Source organism: Talpa occidentalis, unplaced genomic scaffold, assembly GCF_014898055.3.
Source record: "Talpa occidentalis isolate TD23 unplaced genomic scaffold, MPIMG_talOcc4v2.1 talOcc4.12, whole genome shotgun sequence".
NCBI classification, from domain to species: Eukaryota; Metazoa; Chordata; class Mammalia; order Eulipotyphla; family Talpidae; genus Talpa; species Talpa occidentalis.
In genome coordinates, this window is record NW_023601212.1 from 96883047 (window position 1) to 96903543 (window position 20497).

General features: G+C 51.7%; 1 protein-coding gene across 6 annotated transcripts in view; it reads right to left on the reverse strand.

Annotated features, from left to right (window-relative positions):
* Positions 1-20497, reverse strand: part of CLEC16A (C-type lectin domain containing 16A) — a 180395-nt gene that overhangs the window by 79998 nt on the left and 79900 nt on the right. For all 6 annotated transcript variants that reach the window (XM_054693842.1, XM_037507598.2, XM_037507604.1 and 3 more), the window contains exon 18: positions 14224-14344. In XM_054693842.1, coding sequence (XP_054549817.1) covers positions 14224-14344 — 121 coding nt within the window. The remainder of the gene's footprint in view (positions 1-14223; positions 14345-20497) is intronic.

The following is a 20497-nucleotide window of genomic DNA, read 5'->3' on the forward strand; positions in this document are numbered from 1 at the left end:
AAAAGCCCAATTGATTTATAAAAATGCAAAGCATATTATAAAATTTGAAGGCCTGGGGTATGGGTCATGAAGACAGATGAATGTAAAAGACAGCTAGGATGTGCCAAGCTGAAGCCAGGAAGTTGCTGGGGGCATTTCTGCAAGAGGGTTTGAGAGGGAGAGAAACTGTCTACCTCGTCTGGAACCTGGTATAAAAAATGGTGGCCCTCCCCAGGCCAAGAGCGGAAGGAAGGGAAGACGGATGAGAACATCCAGCTCCTAATCCTACGAATGCCTTGGATCTGTTGGGAATCCTGGGAAAGGCAGGCTCAGCCCTGCTGGTTTCTCCGCCTCCCGCCCGTCTGGCTGTCTGCTCCAGAGGCATTTTTATGAGTCAGCCTGAAAAAGAGCAGGCTGTTTCCAGGACAACAAGAGTCAGGGACAGGCTGGGGTGTCAGTGGTGCTGACAGCTCTGCAAGGGTCCCTCTCGCCCAGCACAGGTCCATGACCAACAAAGCCACGCACAGAGCAGCGGCGTGGCTGCCGGGCATACTGAGAGTGGAGTTGCAGGGCTGTCACCCAGGCCCTCCCATGGCTCAGCCAGGTGCCCCAGGCTTGCCAGGTGAAGGGATCATGTTTTCACCTAAGCCATGTTTCATGTACGCAAACAACTCTACACGTTCCGGAAGGGAGAGGGAGAGCTGAATATTACACCTTGCTCTGGCTGCTACCACCTCCCTGAGGGCTGAGGGAGCTGAGGGGTGAATGGGAACCCTCTGCCTCTCTTGTGGGCCCAATTCCTGCTCGGTGGGCTTCTCCCAGGTAGAGACCCATCTTATAAAACGTGACCAATGTCCTCCTGCTCGGGTGTCCAGCGTGAAGACCAGCTGTGTGGGGCTCACTGGGCTCCTGTGTGTCATGCCCCAAGGGGCTGCCCCCAAGTCAACCTCCCTGACAGCATCTGGTCGATCGGGTGCTGGGCAAGGAGTGTTCTGCAAAGGAACCAGAATTCAGGGAAAGTAGCAGAGCAGAAATTAAGTTCTATAACTTTCCTGATTCAGCACAAAGACTCCTCTAGAACTTAAAAACAGAAATGCCAGCATCCAATCTCTGGAGCAAAAGCCGCAGAACCTGCTGAGATGAGACGCAGGTACGGATAGTTCTCGAAGCTCCTGAAGTGATTCTAAGGCACAAGTCAGGTGGAGGGTCTCAGCTGGTGCCCTCTTCTGCCACAGAGAGCCTGAGGCCAGAAAACCTCCAGCCCTCCCACCCTGCCTGCCCATGGCCATGGCCCTGCCTCTTCTTTGAAGTCAGGGGCAAATCAGACATCCTGAAAACAGTCCCTCTGATGTGTACCCATTGGCAAGGTCAGCAGGAAACCAATTTTCACTGCTGTTTTCAAGCAGGTCAAAGCGGAAATGACAATTTAAGCTTATAAATGTCCCAAGATCAGTACTCCACATAGTCCTTAACTGCTTAGCAGAGTAAACAACAGTTGACATTCATTTGAGAACTCAGCCCAGACCTGTACCCCATACGATACAGGTTCCCTGGAACAGGGCAATCCTCCTCATGGGAGCCCCTACATCTGAATCAGGGCATTCTCTTAAATCCAAAAGTGAGTGGCCAGTCCTCGCCTTTCCAGGTGCACCCTGCACCTCGCCTTTCACCCTGATTTAGGATTCTGTCCAGTCTGCGGGCACCACAGCTCCCTCCTGAGAGAAGGCAGGAGAAAGGGCGGGTCCCTTTCCCCCATTCTTCCTGGTAGGCCTGAAGTGGGCTCTCCCAGGCCTTTGTCAGCCAGGTGTGGCTAAGGAGTCTGCTTCAGCAGCACCATGACAGTGACCCTGAAGCCAGGACCTGGGGTGACCTCTGGGGTCTGTTATGACCGGAGAAATGGGGGGAGCTGAAGCAGGGCTGGGAGGATGGGGGAGGAGAGTGTGGCTCTCAGGGGGCAGGCAGCTTGTGGGGAAAGGCCTGGCACCCCATGCAATGGTGGCTTCCAGAGGCGGTGCCAGAGTGCCAGGTTGAAGGCCATGAGCAGGAGCCAGATTCTGGATCTATTTGCTCCTTGACCCGGCAGGGTGTGCAGAGAGCTCGGTGTAGGGCTGAGAGCAGGCAGGATATGCCAAGGCTTTTGAGCTGAGCCACCAGAGAGATGGAATTTCTGTTTTTGTTGTTGGTTTTTTTGGTTCCTTTCATTGACTGGGAACAACTGGGAGAAGGAGCAGGGTTTGGGTAAGAAACCCGAAGGCCGCCTTCCAGCCTATGAAGTCTGAGGCTTTGCCAACTGCCGGCAGGGCCTTTGCTGACTGGGCCATAGGTGGGGACTAAACTCAGCGCAGACAGCAGCATTTTCTCCCTCCCGAAAGCCCTGTGAGGTACCAATGGAAAACCTGAGGTGAGGGGGTTTAGAGAGAATGGCAAGGTCACAGAGCCCCTTTGTGCTGGAGCTTGGACCCAGCACCAACAACCCTTGCTTGCTCTCCTGACCGCCCTGAGGTGCAGTGATGCCCAGAAGCCATCCGCTTCCCAGGGGCGGTGACGTGCCTCAGACACTACTCTGCGTAAATCTCAGCCACCATGTCCCCACAATCAGAGAAATCGCAGCGGTGACCCCGCGTCCCCACTGCATGGGAAGGACTGGGATGTGAGAAAAAAACACTTCAACTGTAGAGTACTTTCAGCAGAAATGATTTTGAGAGGGAAAGCAGGGACAAGTCAACCCCCTGGCCTCTACTTCTCAACCACCTCACTTGTCCAAGGCTTAGAATGGAATCTAGAAATTCTGCTTCGTGGAGGAAAAAAACAATCATTTTTGTCTCTTTCAGAGCAGCCCAGGACGACTTCCCTACGTAACCAATATGAGGGCCATTAGGCGACCTTGTGATTTCAGCAGAACGTGCCTCTCCAATGTAGCTCAATTATGATGGTAAGTTTATAAAACAGGGCAAGATTACAGGAATATACATTAAACCACATCAATGAGCGTTACTGAAAAAAAAAAAAAAAAAAAAAAAAAAAGGTCCAGCAGACAGGTACCAATCAAATAATCAATACGCAGGAAACAGCCACATCGCCCTGTGCTAAAAGAAGCAAATAATGCTGCAATTGGATTTACTTAAAAATTTTCCACTTGAACAAAACTGACAGCTGTATTATAATCACATTTCCAGTCACTTTATAAGATACAAATTTCATTTCTCCATATTTCTACTTCATTTCTGAAAAGGGGCGGCAACATTACTCTTCAAGCCCAAGGAGCAGAAGTCTAATTCAGGGGGGACGCTGTCTACGTGTTCTGCCCCCCGGGGGATTGGTGGTTTAATTCTAGCTTGATCTTTTTCTCATCCAGTCTACTGGAGGTTTTGAAATTCAAAGAAGGCCCAAGGGGGGGGTAAAAGAAAGGAAGGGAGAAGAATTATTTTAGCCCTTAGGTAAAATAACTTGGAGTAGTCTGACTGTTGAAATTAAGACCATCTTCATTTTTATACACACCAAGATGGGTTTAAGATTCCTGCTCCAGTGGGATGGGGTGGGGGGTTGGAGGGAGAGGTCTGCACAGGGAACCTGACTATTCATAATGATGACCAAACATCATTCTTTTAACTTGCATCCAACTGCCTCAAACTACTCAAGACAACCCTTAGAGATATTACATTAGAACATTTAGAAAAGTTACATGTTAATGAAAGTGCCCAAAGTGTTTCTCAGTGAGCAGAGCAACCACTAAAGCGTTCATCAGCTCAAACTAACAAGCTTTCTTCAAGCGCCTACTATGTGCCAGGCAGTAGTGTTGGCGACACCAAGTGGTTAGTGCACATCTGAGGCGTGTGTGGGAGGTCAGGAGAACCTATCTTGGCAGTGAGGAAGAAGGAGGCTGGAGTAGGGCCTGGGAAGGCAAGCTGGGCAGAGGGCACGCCCTGGGTAAAGACTCAGAGGCAAGAAGGGTGGGCCGTGTCTAGGAGCCTGCAAGCAGTGGCTCGCCAGGGGCTCAGACGCAGCGAGACCTGAGGCAGGCAAATCAGGGTGGCGGGACTGCAGTGGGGCAAGACCTGGGTCAAGCGGGAGGCACGGAGTGGCTGGGCTGGGCTGGGCAGAGCTGCAGCTGGGATGGCCGGGGATCCCCAGTGACTGTGAGGCTCGGGTCAAGTGGTTCTAGGTAGGCAGGTTGGGGACAGGCCAGTAGGGATGACCACTGAGGGCTTTGCCCCCGTCTACACAAGAGGATACTGGGAGTGGACTGTGTTCTCTTTAAAGAACAAATGGTAGGGAAGTACAGGCCCAAGCGCCACAAAACCACAGTGGCCTGGACATACACCTACAGTTGCCACACTCACACGGGCCCGGCTTCCACCTTCGCTGCGCTGGTCCCCTCAGTGGCTGGCCCCCTCACGGAACAGATCACTGCTCGGAGCTCCCAGCCCTGGGCATGGGCAAAGTTGCCCCCAAGGGGCCATCTGGGTCTGAATCCAACCTCCCCTGGAAGCTTGCAGTTCTCCAGTCAGCTGGGACCTGCCTTCCTGAACGTCATCTTTCCTAAAACGTACTGAATTACAGGACTGTGTCCACCTCACTCCTCAGGGTGTCCCATGGACAGAAACTGTCATGAGGTTTTGCTTTGTCAGAACTTCCAGAGAGAACCTTCTAAGAGAAACTGATTCTAACCTGAGGGGGTAGTTGGGCGATGGCTGGTGACTGCTTGTAGGAAGAGAGCCACTGCCCAGAAGGCAATGCTGAGCATTTTATGGGCTCTCTTTTATTATTCTAAAAAATTTATTTTTGTGTTGAACTGGCAAGTAGGCCAGAAATGTAGGAGGTATGATTCACCAGAAACAGAGTGGGGAGCAGAACAGGCAGAGCCACTGAAATACACTGCTGAGGGGAGCAGCGGGGAGATAGGAGAGGTCTGCTGTGCCGTGTGGGTAGCTCCCAGGCTGGGGCTCGAACTCAGGCTGTAGCTGTGACAGTGCTGAGACTCAACCCCTAGGCCACCTGGGAGGCCTGGACTCTTTTAATCTACAGAACCATCCCGAAGCAGACACTATCATCTCTTTATAGCTGAGGAAAAGAGGCCCAGAGAGGTTAACGAGTTTGCCCAAGGTCACACAGCAGGCATTCATATCCCGTTTTTTCCGAATCCAGGGCCCTGCTTGCTAAACAGTGCACTTCCCATTAATTCAATGTCAAGGATAATTCAAGGATTTCCATGGATTCTGGATTTGCCACTTCTTTAAGTTTTTATTTTGAAAAACTTCAAACTTCTAGAAAAAATTTAAAACCCAACACAATAAGCACACATAGGCCCTTCACATATAAACGCCCATTGATAACATCTAGTGCCTGGTGTCCTTTCTCACCATCTCACACTTACACATTTTTATTCTGTGACTCATCCCAAGTTGCAGGCAGCATGACGCTTCACACATGAACACTTCAGGCCAAGCTTCCGAAGAACAAGGGCATCTCCTGTGGAACCAAAATGCCAGCATCCACCCGAGTAATGTAATAACACCCACCTCAGTGACATCATCCGATCACAGCTCACATGCAAAAGTTGCTCCCAAAGATCCTTTAAAGCTACTTTTCTTTTTCCATCAACCCCAAGATCCAATCCAAGTATGCTTTAATTCAGTAATCTAGAACAGCACCCCTGCCTCTCCCCCTATTCTCTTGGGACTTCCATGGCACCCCCACTTTTGAAAGGTTCAAGTCAGTCCTCTTCTGGGATGTCCCACATTCTGGATGCGTCTTTATCACTTAATGCTCTTTTCTCATCTTCTCCAGGATGAGGCCAGTGACAAGGTTGGGGCCATCAGCAAAATAAGGCAACACAGACAATTTCCAGAACTGACAGAGAGGACCACTAAGCTACCACGGGCCTTGCAAGAGGAGCAAATCAACGAGCTCACATTTTCATGGACTGACAGTCAAACCGCACAGGCTGCTTGGGAGCTGCATTAACCCTCTTGCTGGAAACCCATCTCCAGGCAGTCAGATAAATACAGCCAGGGACTTGCCTGGACCTCAAAGCTCTCGCCTGCAAGGGTTCTGGGGTGAAGCATGCAGAGTGCTGGACAGGGGAAACGGGGGTGTGGGAGGCTCACAACATTTACATCTATAGTCACCAACAAACACAAGAATAAAGAGGGGGACTTGGTCCAGAACCCAAACACAGAGGGAGAATGTCCTGTAGCCGCCACGCGTGGGCTTCTGGGGGCACGGGCGGAGCAAAGGTCCTGGGCTGGGAATGTGCCCGGGGTATCTGAAGGACAGCAAGGAGGCCGAGAGAACAGATGGTGCCTGTTCAGGTGTTTGCTTGTAGCTGGGGTGGGGGTGGGGAAGTGGGTGGCAGAGGGGTGGGTGGGTTGGAAGCCACTTTGAGCAAAGGAAGGACAAGACTTGAGTTATTCTGTAAGGACGACCCTGGACCTTGTGTCGAGAGTAAAGTGTAGAGGAGCAGGCAGGGGAGCTGATGAAAGAAAAATCCAGGAGAAAGAGCACAAACCCCGCTGGAGGGGCGGGGCTGAGAGACACAGATGGTCAGATCTGGGTGTATTAGGAGGGATGAGCCCAAGAGCAGAGCCCCCTGCACATGGAGTTTGTGAGACAGAGAAGTCAGTCGCAGAAGTCAAGGATGAGCCCCAGCTTTTGAGCCAGTCTGGAGTGGCCTCTGACTGAGGGAAGGTGGTGGGAGGCAGGTTTCTGGTGAGACAGGGTGCCCTGTGCTGGAGGGAAGCGGGAACACACAGCAGGCCGCAGGAACCCCAGTCTGGAGTTGAGTGGAGGCTCCCGGCCCAGACAGTGAGTTGGCGAGAGGGGTGCAAACCCATGAAAAGAGTCAGTGCTGGAGGGCCTGTGGGGACACAGGCTTGGGGGGAGGGAACAGGCCGTCACATATTCAAAGTGATAGGCATCTGGGTTTACACAGAAAACATCCTGATGTTTGAGGGCTGGAACCTAACATGAAATTTGCTTGCAAACCTCTCCCAATCACCAAGCTTCTTGGGGGCCTACCTGCCCGAGGGGTGACCGTCTGCAGCCTCTGCACATACCTCCTGGTCCCGCTTCACGATCAACCCGGGAAGCAGAGGTGGGCACTGCTGCTCTCGTTTTATCCATGAGAGAACTAAGGCTCAGAGAGGGGGATCGACTGGACCCCCTCACACGATGCCAGATCTGTCCTAAGTTTGGATTTTTCTGGGGCCGAAGACTTTCTGCAGACCCTCAGAACTGCTCTTAAACAGTCAGGTCCTGGGCTAGAAAGAGCCAGGAGAGTGGAGGGAAGGTCCGTGTTGGCTGGCCTGGTCAGGATATGAGCGCAATCGAAAGAGCACCATTGTTGAGAATCAGCCTCAAAGGCACGGTGGTCCGGGCCCAGGCACTCGCCAAATTGGCCCCTGTACAGTGAGTCTGGCCAGAGCAGGAGGCTGGGGCTCAGAACACTGGCTGGGCAAACCAGTGTGTGACCAATGCCTGGACAGCACCCCAGACCACCTCTGCAGGCTGGAGCTTGCAGGCTTGGCCTCGCCACGAGGGGTCCCTGCTGTAATGCTGCTTCCTTACCTCCATGTATTTACTCTTCATACAGAAGCCAGAGAGGGCTCTTGAGATACAGTTTGGATCATTTTGCCCATTAAAACCTCTTCTCACTGTCCTTGGGATAAAACCCTGCTCCCTGACACACCCAGAGGACTGCTGCTCTACCTCTGGCACACCGCCCCCTTCCTGGCACCCACATTCACATCCAGCCCTCAGATGGGTGGTTGTTCCCTCATAAGCCGCCAGGACCCAGAGACCCAGGACAGGTCAAACCTCTGTCACCTGCTCTCACAGCCCCTGGCAATCTGACTGTGGCCCCTGCGGTGCTGTCAGCCCTGATGGGGTGCTGCCTCATCAGACCATGCTCCTTGTCACTTCTCACAACAGGTTTTCACTCAAATTCTGTTTTCAGACCCAGAGTTTATGGACCTACTGTTGCTTCTTGTAAAGACTGACCCTCATTCTGAAATGAGGCCCTTCTTTCTTATTTGACATTAATGGAGTCCCCTCTTTCATGAAATGGTAGGTCAGATATGCTTTTTTTTCCCTCTCTAACATGACTACTTGGTGAAACAAAAAGCCGCCAGCCCTATCTGCAGAGGCCTGTTAGGACTGATCTTTGTTTTGGCATTTCACTGGTTGTGAAGTCCAAGGCTGGGAATCACAAGACAACAACACGGATTTTCCAGGCCCCCAGCCCCTGGCAAGTGTATCCACGCCTGGGCGCCAGATCTGCTCATTGCGTCATCTCTGGGGTTGCGGACTCTGCTCTCACAGACCACCTGAGTGAGGATTCTAACAGAGCTGCCAGAGTTTTGAGGAGCAGCCATACAGGACGTAAGAGAACGAAAGTGGAGAGGCCAATAGCTGTGGAAGGCTGACGTGAGACGTCTCCGTCAGTGGAATGTTATGTGAGTTCCGGTCATTCTCAGATTTATGAAATAATGCGGAAAACTGCTTCTGAGCAAAACTGAAGAGGTTTCCACCCTGCCACTGGTTGTCTTGGCTGAGCTGTCTTCCAGCACCTCTTATCTGGCCTCCAACTAACTTCGTTATTTCTAGCACCTCCTCCAGGCTGGCCCTCTGGAATTCCCCTTGCTCCCCAGTCCTGCCCCCCAGACTGTCCTCAAGTTCAGAACCCAGAGTCAACCTGGATCTCCAACATTGCCCTGGAGTCAGCCACAATGTACCATCCTCAGACTGTGTCTTCACCCTTCTTCCCCCATCACCATGGGCTCCTGGGACCTGCCATAGCTGCTGAATGTCCTTGCTGCGGCTGTGCCGGCCATGGTGCTGGCACCTCACATTCATCAACACGTTTACTTCCTACAACACTCACGTTACAGATGAGGACACCGAAGCACCCAGAGATTAAGCCACACCTACTGACTAATGACAGGGGCTGGAACCTCATGGGCTGGTTCCAGAGCCAACGCTCAGAAGTGCTCTGCTATGTGGCTTCCTCAGCCCCTCAACCTGGCTCAGTCACCCCAACCTCCTTTAGGATCCTGGAGCCCACCAAGCTCTCTTCCTCCTTCTAGCCTCACCTCTGCCAACCCCTCCAATTAGCCAGTCTCATTCTGCATTTTCTCATGGAATCTTCTGGTGCCTCCACCCATGGCACCTCTCCAGAAAGGCCTTCCCTAACTAGCCTTGAGGTCTCTCTTCTTTTTTTTTTAAAAAAAAGATTTATTTATTTATTTATACAAGCACTGGGTATAGTCAGAATTACAGGGAGGGTAAGAGAATTCACCAGAACCAGAGCGGGGAGCAGAGCAGGCAGAAGGACCGAAGTACACTGCTGAGGGGAGCAGAGGTCTGCGTGCCATGTGGGACCCTCCTCCGGTGGCTGGGAGCAGCCGGGGATCAAACCAGTGCTGCAGAGGCTGCAGGCAGCTTTGCAACCCAGTGCTCAACTGCTGCACCACCAGGGAGGCCCGAGGTCTCTCTTCTAGTGATTCTCCAGTGCAGAACCTGGTGATCACCCCCCCTAGAGCCACTCCAACCAACTTGTGCTCATGCATTGCCTGACCTGTTTGTGGTTCCTCCCCTCTGCCCCCCAACTTGGAAACGCCATAAGAACAGACTGGTCTTTGCTCATATCCCAGTAAATGGACTGATTTTGCCTAATGGATTTCCTAATGGACAGGACAACTCAGGAGACATGATGGGATGTGGGAGGCAGAGTGGCACGCAGATCCTAACTACATGCACATCAAGTGTCCGTGGAAAGGGTAGGAAGGACACTGGAAGCTGAGGGTGCCCAGCTGCCTGGAATGTCCTTAGGGAGTTTGGATAATGGGTGACATTCCCCCTCCCATGACTGCCCTGTTATTTGGAAATAGACAAGACCCCCTTCAGTAGGCTGCACGGTCAATCCAGGCAGGGAGCCAGCCTCTCCCCAAAGCCTGCTGGTCCTCAGCTGGGGACTGTCAGCTGGTTGGCCCCGGACAAGTGTGCGGGAATGCTCCCCACATCCCTGTCCTGAGTCCGGAGCCATCTTTCTTACCCCCAAACACTGCCATCACACAAGGACAAGCTGGCTGGAATATCTCAGGGTATTTCCTCGAAAGGAGCAGAAGCAGTTGTAGGGTAAATAGAGACGGTCAGGTTTTTATGCCGCCAGCCTCTGTGGCTATCACCTGTGGCCTTGATTGTGCTAATGCATGAGGCGCTTGGGAGTGTGGGCGCAGGGCACTGGTGGTGGACACCTTGAGCCTGGCATACCTGACCCTAAAGGCTGAGGCTATGAGGGCAGCGTCACACAGAGAACAGGTGCGGTGGAAAATGGCGATGGCAGAATGGCTATGAGGGGGAGATGATGCCAGAGAAAGCCCAAAGAGAAAAAGTAAAGATCCTGAGGGGGTAGTCTCCCCACCCCTTAGCCCCCAGCTCCACCCCCACTCCGTCTGCCCCATCTTGCTTGCCAAAACATAGTGCTCCGAGATCAGACGAGATCAGGTGCGTTCAGGGTGCCATGGTGCTCCGGGCCTCCCTGGTGGCGCAGGGGTTAAAGACAGCGCTATCGAGCTATCACCAGTCATTGCAGCATGAGTTCGATTCCCTGGCCCACGAGGGAGCTACCCACATGGTGCAGCAGACCTCTCCTGACTCGCCCACTGCTCCCCTCAGCAGTGTCTTTCAGTAGATCTGTTCCCTACTCTGTCTCTGGTGGATCCTCTCACCCCCCTCCCCGCACCTCTGGCCTGTACTCCAGTTCTTATATGCATAAATAAATCTTTAAAAAAACAAACCCCCCCCCCAAAACATAGTGCTCCCCTTGCAGGCCCACAGCAGGAGTTGCAACTTGCTTCCAGCAGCTGCAAGAGGGACAACAGCCAGCTGTCAGCCATGAGCACCTACTATGCACCTGGCAGAGCTGTGTGCTTTGTGGTGACCCCCTTTGATCGTCCATGGCTCCCTTGCATAGTCTTTTAGAACTGTCTTAAAGGCAAGGCCACCTAGCCTCACAAGCATGAAAAGCTGACGACCCCAAGTGCGCCAAGGCTGCAAAACCCAGTGTCAACAGGCCCAGGGGGCACTGCAGGGAGGGAGAACACAGGCCCATCTCCAGGGGCTGCCATGCCCCCCACACCGCAGCAGCCAGGCTGCGGAAGCCCTGGATTTACAATGGTGGCCACCAGTTCAGATATAAAGAGTAACCTAAAATTCGTATCTCTTAGAAAAAGAATATATACAATACTATGATGTCTTCTATTTGCTTTAAAACGGGGTGGGGGGGCGGGGAGGGTAATTTTAAAGAGAAATAGTGGACAAATGAAACAAGACTTATCAGAAGGGTGATAACTGTGAAGCTGAAGCAGGATATGTGGAGATCGATGCTCTTCTCTCTAAAAAGCAACTGTTCTGTCTAGTTTTGCCTTTCCATCCCCTCCCTCTCTCCCAGTTCACAGGTGTGAGGTGGCTTCCTAAGACTCCTACTTTGTGGTTTCTTATCAAAGTGTGACAAGTTTAGCAAACACTTGGAGCCACCTGTCAGGCCATATCACCTTAGATAAGAGTTGAGCAACCCTAGGGAGACAAAACACTGCTGGTCTCCACTCACAGGCCTAGCTTCCAGTCACTTCTCACCTACGAGAGGAGGCTGCCTCTGTTATATATACACGCCAGGGCAATCTTATCTCCCAATGGGGGATAAGAAGCTCCAGCCTTTAAAAAAACAATCACACACACCACACACACCCTCTGAAGCCAAAGGACAACACATGCATGTCTTATTCTGGTACAAGTGCTTGTAAAATCCATAATTCCCAGTATTTTCTGGACATTCCCGTCTTTAGCAAAGATGTAGTTTGCAATCAGGCTGGATAAAGACAGACAGCCATTACTTTCTTAATGGCCAACCACCCAAAAAAAGGCTCAGTTAAGTGAATCTCAACTAGAAATCTAATCAATTAAAATTGATAAGTGAAAGACTTTTAACCTTTATTTCAGCAGGCTCCTCCGTGGGGGAGGGAGAAGGGAAAGAATGTGAATTCCCAGCATCAAATTTAATTCCATTTCATGGGTGCAAACGTTCCTGCTGTCCTGCTGGAGTGGCCCTCTGTAAAGCAGGCTGTCCCTCTCTCCTCGCAGCAAACCAGAGAAAGAATCGTTTATGTTCTCACCAGTCAACCTGATCCATTGAGACCCTTACAGGAACCCCCTGGCCTTTTCCTAAGGGGTAAAGGGTCAAAGGAAGGGGCGCAGAGCAAAGAGGGGACAGAGCGTCCTATTATTTCAAGAAAGGGGAAGAAAAGAGCATAGCAAGAAGGCAAGAAGAGGGCCTCCCTGGTGGCGCAGGCGGTTGAGCACCGCGCTGTGAAGCTGTCCGCAGCCTCTGCAGCGTGGGTTCAATCCCGGCAGGCCGGCGAGAATCCCACATGGCGCAGCAGACCTCTCCTATCTCACCCGCTGCTCCCCTCAGCAGTGTATTACGTCAGTCTGCCTGTTCTGCTCCCTGCTCTGTCTCTGGTGAATCCTCTCACCCTCCCGCACATCTGGCCTGTACCCCGGTTCTTGTATAAATAAATAAATCTTAAAAAAAAAAAAAAAAGAAGACAAGCTGAACAGCAGGTTAAACCCTAGGAACGGGCCAGAGGCAGCGTTCTCTGACTCCGCAGCGCTGCACACTCGGTGGGGACAATGGCCGCAGCACCCCGACCACAGGTCTACGCAAGGCACCACACCCGGTTATTTCATGTTTCCTATTATATGTCACTAGATTCTCCCAACAATCCTGTGATATAAGGAATTTCAACCCCATTTTTCAGGCGAGGAAACAAAAGCTGTGCGGTTTCTTTTCATTTGCTGGAGGAACAACAGGGCGGTGCCCCTGGCTCCAGCCAGCCCTCCGCCATCTACATCGTGAGCACTGGCCGGGCAACGGAACTGTTTTGTCAAACTCACTCAACTGTTCATTCAAACTTGGTGACTTTCATGGGATGTAAACTATTTTTTTAACGAAACTGATAAAATAAAAACCAAACCACAAGGACCTGCTCCTCCTCATACACAATAAGGAGAGGCCATCTGCTCTTCCTGCCACCCGGTTTCCATCTCTCCTTTGTGAGTATCACCTTCTAGAGGCTCCTCTGCCCTCACACTCAGGTGATGGGGCTCAAGAGGAACCAGCTCCACTTCTCAGCTCCAGGCTGAGCATGTCACCCAGCCTAGCCAATCAGCGAGTCACAGTCCTCTGATTTCTGAGTGGCTCAGAAATGGGCACCCAACGCCAGTCTGGACAATGAGAACCTTCCCTGGACTTCTCTATGCGCTACAGGGAAAGAAGCTCCAGGTCGGTGAAGACCGCTGACAGCCATCCTGCCCCCACCTGGTGAGAGCCTGCAGGAGGACAGGCCAGAGCAGGGGCGAGCTGAGCTGAGGGAAGGAGGAGGGCAGCTTTCTGGTGACTGCTTAAACGCCAGGGCCCAGCCGTTCCTGAAAACCGAAGTCCTCCTGGACTTTCCAGTGACATCAGCCAATTCCCTTGCTTTTTCCTTAAGCCAGCCCAAACTGGGTTTTCTGTCTCTTATTACCAAAGAATTGTAATATACCACAATGCCTGCAAGAGATGGAAAATCATCTTGCCCTTCTGCGTGCATGTGCCCGCGAGTGGAGGACAGAGAAAGCTACACGAGCGACACAAGCCTACAGGAGAAGGGTTTCAGCAACACGGGCGGCTTTATACTGTTCTCTCCTGTTGCAGAAGACAGCGCCGAGGCCCGGCAGGGTTGTGAGCAGCCCCAGGTTACAGGCTGAGCACACGGTTCTCCGGCCTCCAAGTTTTCATCTTTGCCTAAACACTGGGGCTTTGCATTTTTAAAAGCTTTTTTTTTTTTTAAGCAGCGGAATCTTTTAATCAGCAGAATCACATGGGAAAACCTTCATGCACAAAACCAATCACTCTGGTGCTGCCTTGATGGGGAGCACGGACCCTGAAGGGTGCCCATCACATGGGAGACCCCAGTCACCTTGCACAGAGCTGGCAGCGCCTGGTACAGGTTCACCTGCTCAGAGTCCTCAGGCAGACTGCAGGGCCCAGAATCTGGGGTCCCCTTTCTGAAGGCTTTGTGGGGTGTGCAAGGTCTCAGGCCAGCCACCATACAAAATGCAGTTTGTGCACTGACTCTGGTGAGTGAGTGAGTGGGGTGGGTGCCCCCCGGCCCTGCGGGCGCGCTGGACTCAGGATGGACAACTCACTCAGGTCTAGGACGTCGTCCGTTTTGATCAGGTCCTCCTCCCGCGTCAGCGGCAACTGGGTCTCGGGCTCCCCTCGCAGTTGCAGAGACAGGGACCGGAGCATGAAGAACACCCGGATGGCCTGGACCGGTCAGAGAGCAGAGCAGTCATGTCCACGTACAGGATCACGCAGTGACTCTTAAAACAAAGCCCACCTTTCCCAGAACTGTGGTTCTGATGCTTTCAGAACAAAGACGCCAAAGCCCAAAGGGGAGGGGCTTGTTTTCAGACATCCAGGGGTTCAGGTTTGGGTCACTTCACCTCACCTGAGCACCTGTCACTTGTGAGCCCCTCTTCCCTAGTGTCAGGACACCCCTGCCTGCCCAGCCGGCAGCCCCAAGTTGTAGGCGGCATTCTGAGACCCACGGCCGGGCCACATCCATTGAGGGCTAGCACGTGGCCTCTCTCGGCTCAGCCAGCACTGAATTTAGGGCTCCAAATCACGACTGAGAGTGTTTCCAAGTCCCATCTCCGGGGGAGACTGAAGGCAGATGCCTGTGGGGTCAGAGCTGCCAATCTCTATCTCACCCTGCCCGGCCTCCCTGGGGAGCCCCTTCCTGAGAGCTGCGGCCCCTTAGGTCTTACAGGGCTATTTCCTGGCACTTGGCAGGTGACATCAGGTGTCCTGAGTGCCCCGCGGACTTCCCCGCCAACTCCATCCACACCGGCCAGCATTTCTTAAGCCCAGGGAGAGGGGCCTGTGCAGAGTCCAGTGTGGCCATCAGTCAGTTGTGCCGAAAGCAGGAGGAAAGCAGAATCCCAGGCCCCAGAGGAAGAGTTTTTGCAGAAAGCAGCCTTCATTGTGGGGCTGGTTTGCCCTGATGGCACCTTCCCTGGTTCCTGGGTTGGGGCTGGCAGCCCGCCAACTAGAGGCCAGGAAGCAGGGGCCTGTTCCCTGACTTGAGCTGAAGGGCCTGCCCAAGGGGGTCTGACACAAGTGGTCTGGCAAGGCCCTGATCTCCCTGAGCGTGCTCTGCTCATCTGTCAAGGGAAGGTGATCCCTCCCTCGCAGGCTGCCGGGGACTGTGACGGTGCTGGCGGGGGCACGGCCTGAGCATGTTCACTCTGGGCGGCCACCCTCCACTGCAGGTCCTCCCCCGCTGGACACGGGGGAGGGCCTGGGCACAGACACTGTCGCCACTGGTGAGCCACACAGAGATGAATCCCAGCCCATGTTTGGGTCTTCTTGTTTCCAGTTCTGCGGTCTCTCAGCCTGGAACACCGAGGGGGGAGGCTGCCCGTAGAGTACAAGGTACCCCCTGAAATAAGGTGGGGGCAGCTGCCACCTGCACAGAGCTAGGCTAAACTGGCTCCTGGGGCCAGGAACGATGATGCCCAGCAGTGTGTCGAAACCCTGGAGCCCGAGGGCCCAGTTACTTGATCTCCTGAGTAGAGAATGACAAGAACGACCCTATCGCACCGAGGATTCTGGGCGCTCTCATTCTCCTTTCTAAACCAAAGCACCAGAGAAAGATGTTTTGAAATCATGATGAAGATGGGGGTGGGGTGGGGTAGGCAGGAGTATCTGACTTGACTGTTCTTCACATTTTAAAGTACAGTTTTCATGAAGGTCTCTGCATTGATCAGAAGGGGAAAAAAGTGTAGTTTCACTAAAAACAAAAAAAACAAACAATTTTAGGTATTAAGCCCCTTATGTGTCAGGCATCGTGGATGCCGTATTGCAGGACGGGGGTGGGAGAGGTGGAGCTGATGGGCACCGAGCTGGTTAAACCCAGAAACACGCATGGCCTCTGAGCACTCACACAGGAGGTGCCAGTGCAGAAAGTGCGAGGGGTGCGGTCACCTGGGCTAGCTGGCAGGGTGGGCTCTCCAGTAAGGCGGCATGACCGCGGGCATGAAGGAAAGAGAGAGGACAAGTGCCATCCCAGTCAGGTCCAAGCTGAGAGGATGCTTCATTTTTTGTGTCAAAAGTTCATTCTTCTCCCCAAGCAGGACCAGGGGGCGGGGTGGAGGTTGGGAAGGGTGGGTCAAGCGGGGGACGAGAAAACAGAAACGTGCGTGGCTTTTACAGTCTATCACTCTGATGTGAAGAAGCCTGGAGTGTGGCTCCTGACAAAGCCCTCTTTGGTAAAAATCTGCTTGTGCTCCATAAGCAAAACATAAAGGAATTTCTACTAATACAAAATATAGTAACAACAAACAGAATGAAATAGAATAGAGAACAGACAAAATTAAATCCCCAATAACCCTTTTCCAGGTTCCTGCCCCAACCCCTACGAGCAGGAAGAGCATTCGTGAAGCCTGCACCCGTGAGCACGTGGTCAGAACCCCAGAGGGGGTACTCCACCAGGCCAAAAGCTGGGTTCCCAAGAGCATCTGCGAGGGCCTGGCAGGCATGTTGATGACCTCCACGATGCCAAGAACCCACAAAGGAGCAGGAAGGTGTCAGGAATAGGCCCATCAAGTTCATGCCATCACCCCCCAAAACAATAACCACCCTCTGCTTCCACTCGCCTGTCAGGTACAGGCGGGGCTCCACAGTGTTATTGTTTAACAGCCCTTCGTGGTTCCCAATTTACAGACAGGAAACCAAAGCCCAGGGAGGTGAGCAGCCTGCCCAAGGTGACTCAACTAATAACCAGATTGCAAAGCCCTTTTTCTTCCAACCACACACGCCTTTGCCTTCAAAAGACGTAAGGCTTGGGACTCACGCTTTCACTGAGAGTATTTCTTTGCTTTGTTCAATAAACACGTAAACATTTAAAAGTCGTACTGAAAAGGAGTGATTATTCTGTCAGATCTTCCACAAGCTATGGGGAAGACTGCTCTAGGAGAACAGATTTGGGATGGGCGGCTGCTGACCAAGCACCAATGCAAGAAGATACTTCTCCAGTTTGCTTCAGAGCAGCTGGGAGCAGAGGCCTGGGGAAGGAGTCCGTCAGAGCATGGCTTCCGAGTCATGTGACTTCCTTGAGCCCAGACTTCTGCTCTGGAAATGGGGCACGCACCTCCCCTGATCACAAGGACACCGAAAGAGAGCATAGGTCACACCGAGCTCTGGTACCGGCCCTGGATCTCTGCTCAGTGCCAGCCACCTTGCCCGTACGTGTCCCTGGCCACACCTGCCAGCCCCTGAGAATTTAGGGGCAGTCACCAGGGTTAGTGCCCACGTGGTCACAGAGTGGCTGAGAAAGTCAGTCGTTTTTAAAAGAGGGCCGAAGCAGTTTAAAATGGGTGCAGCCCAAGGGGAAAGCATTTTGGCATATGTAGAGAGGCACCAAAAAAAAAAAAAAAAAAAAAAAATGTTCATACCCTTTGAACCAGAAATTCCACTTCTGGGAACTTATCCTAAAGAAATAGGCCAAAAGAAAGAAAACACTGTATTCGTAAAGCTGCTCATTATAGTTTAGTAGAAAATAATGTAACACTGGAAGCAACCAAAATGTCTTCCTGCAGAAAAAGACCTAAATAAATTCTGGCAGAAGCCACCAGATACACCTTCATGTCCTGGTAAGAAATTAGCCTCATTAATACCGTAGATCACAGCACGAGAAGCTTCCTGCCGTACCAAGGAAGGGGGAAGGGTGCTGCACGGAGGCAAGGCCATGGTCCTCTCTCCTGCAACCATGAAAAGATGTCTGCAAACAAAAATAGGGAGGAGACACAAAAACCGTCTATGTGTTGTTTGTTTGGGGCGATGAAATCATGGGAAATTCTTTCCCTCGCCTTTCAAAACTTTGAGACGTTATTGTATTTTCTTTAATGCGTAATACACATCCAAAGAGTAAAGCAAACTATTCTATTTCCTCAAGGTCAATAGCAATAAACACAAAAACTACTTGTGGTTTTACAAGGGGTGAGGGAAACAAAGAGAGGACAAATAAAACTTCATGCAGGTACCCTGATTTCATAATGGATTCCAAGATGGCTACCTATGAACTTCAGGCTTTGGTAGTCACCATAAACTCCTCTTCCTAACTCATTTTTATGAGCTTCAGTAGATTTGGATCATTAAAGACTATTTCTGTCCCACCTAAATGCTAGAATGCTCCACTGCTGTTCAGCTGATGCATCTGGAACACTTGCTATATGACAGGCGCTGGGCTCACCACGTTAAACTCTCTCACCTACTATGAGCAAGAGCTGAGAAGCAGGACACACAGGGGTCCTGAGGCTCAGGAAGGCTAAGCACTTGCTTGAGCTCACACGGCTAGAGTAGGACTGCACCTCATTAGCCTGACTCATGGGTCTGTGTTCTTTCTTAACTGCTTCTTGCAAGGGGGTTGAGCCCAAGTTTGAAACTCCTTTTCATGTTCTCACCAGACCCAAAGTGTTCCCGTGACTTTTATTTCAACGTGAACTTCCCTTCTCAGCTGACACGGCTCAGAGGCACTCTGGCTATCTTGGTCTCATTGTTTATGTGCTTGCTGTCTACTCTTGCCTCTTGCACAGTGCCTGGCACCAAAAAATGCCTAACAAACATGTCAAATGGAAGAATAAAGTGTAACATACAAGATGCAAGAGGGAAAATGTGACTTTATTGCCAGAGGTCTCCCTGGGCCTGCAGGCCCTGTGTCCTGCTCTCCCCTTCTCTCCCTCGCCTCCTTGAATAACCATGCTCTTTTGCACCCCAGGGCCTTTGTAGCGGCTGTAGACTCTGGAAAGTGGCCCCTTTAAGTCTGTGCGTGGTTGGCTCCTCACTCTTCAGGTCTCAGGTCGATGTCACAGAGCAGCTCTTGCAGATCATTCTATGGCAAGTGATGCCACCCTCACCCCCTGACCAAGTTGTGTCATTTCTTTCCTTTAGAACCTTTATTACATTCTGATATCAAACTTGTCATTCACTTACTTGCTAATTTTGCCTATCAATGTCATGTGAGGTCCAGAAGACAGGGACAGTGCCTGCTCACTTCTGCACTCTCAAGCACCATGCTTGGCACAGAGTGGGACTCCCAAGGGATAGTTTACTGTGGGTCTGCTAAACTTAAGCAGCCCGTTTGGCTGCCATTACGGTTACCTGCAGCTCTGCATTCCTATACAAGGTCAGAACTGCCCTTCAGAAACAGTCAATCAGCCATAGTAGCCAAACCTTACAAGGTGCCTTTCATATCAATCAAGAGCAGAAAGCTTGATCACTCTGGGAAGGGTATGACGGGGGATGCCTGGGGGGCCAAGGACCAATGTATGACAAGGGAAGCTGATCAGTGGAATGCCTTGTTGATAAGATTAGGGCCGTGGCCAGGGGTCTGGGGTCCAGTTTCGATGACAACACTTGGTCATCAAGCTGATAACATGGTCAGCAGCCTCACGTCCCCCCAAACCCTAGATAACATTCCTAAGTTTTACCCATCCTTTTCTCCTCGTCCTCCTAATGCACGTGGCTGATGCTGTGTGATCATTCTACCAATAAAAAGGCCAGGATCTTGCTTGTTCAGAAGCATCCTGCATTACGTAGTCTGCTCCACGACTCCCGTGTCTTTGTCAGTGTGGTTTTGCCCGACGCAACAGTTTACAAGTTAGGAGTGATTTACAGCTAAGGGTTGTTTGAACTTCTTTGACAAGCCCTCAAGGAAAATAAAGGGTGGGATTTCTGAAAAGGATCAGCCTCCTAAGAGTTAGAAAAGACTACTTGGTGAAGGGAAAAAAAGAAAACCTTTGAATCCAAAAGGATGAAATGGAATGTTCTTTGGATACAAGCAAAGAACTTGAAACAAACCACATAAGCCCTCAATTGCTTGCTAAACCATACACTTCCTTTTGCTCAAACTCAAAGCACACTACTGTGTTCTGATTGAAATGAGCTGAAGAGCTAAGCTTCCAGAAGATTCCAGACAGCTGCCTTGCAACAGAAAGTGTTCTGAGGTGAGTGGTGGAAATTCCCCTTTAGACATGATTCTTCACAAAGGGAAGCTTTTCTAATGTGGGTGGCTTTGCTCTGAGATAGACTGCCCTATTCCACACCACTCTGCCTCCTCGCTGGCTCTAAACCCAGGGGACCCTTGAGTTACATTTACAAACTCATCAGACACAAGAGACCCCAGGGAAGCCCAGAGGTTCCCAGCGGTTTTGTCTTGCTTCACTTAGCAGCTTGGGGTGTGCATCTCATCTGGGGCAGAGGGGGTGTGCAGCACTGGGAACCTGCAACTAAATGAGATGTCAGGGGCTGGGAGACAAGAAGCTCCCCATCAACAGCCGCCACGGCCTGAGTGCTGGCCTTTCACTGAGCCCTCACACAGCCCTGGAGAGGCTTGCGCTCTAGAAGAAGAGTGGCTCT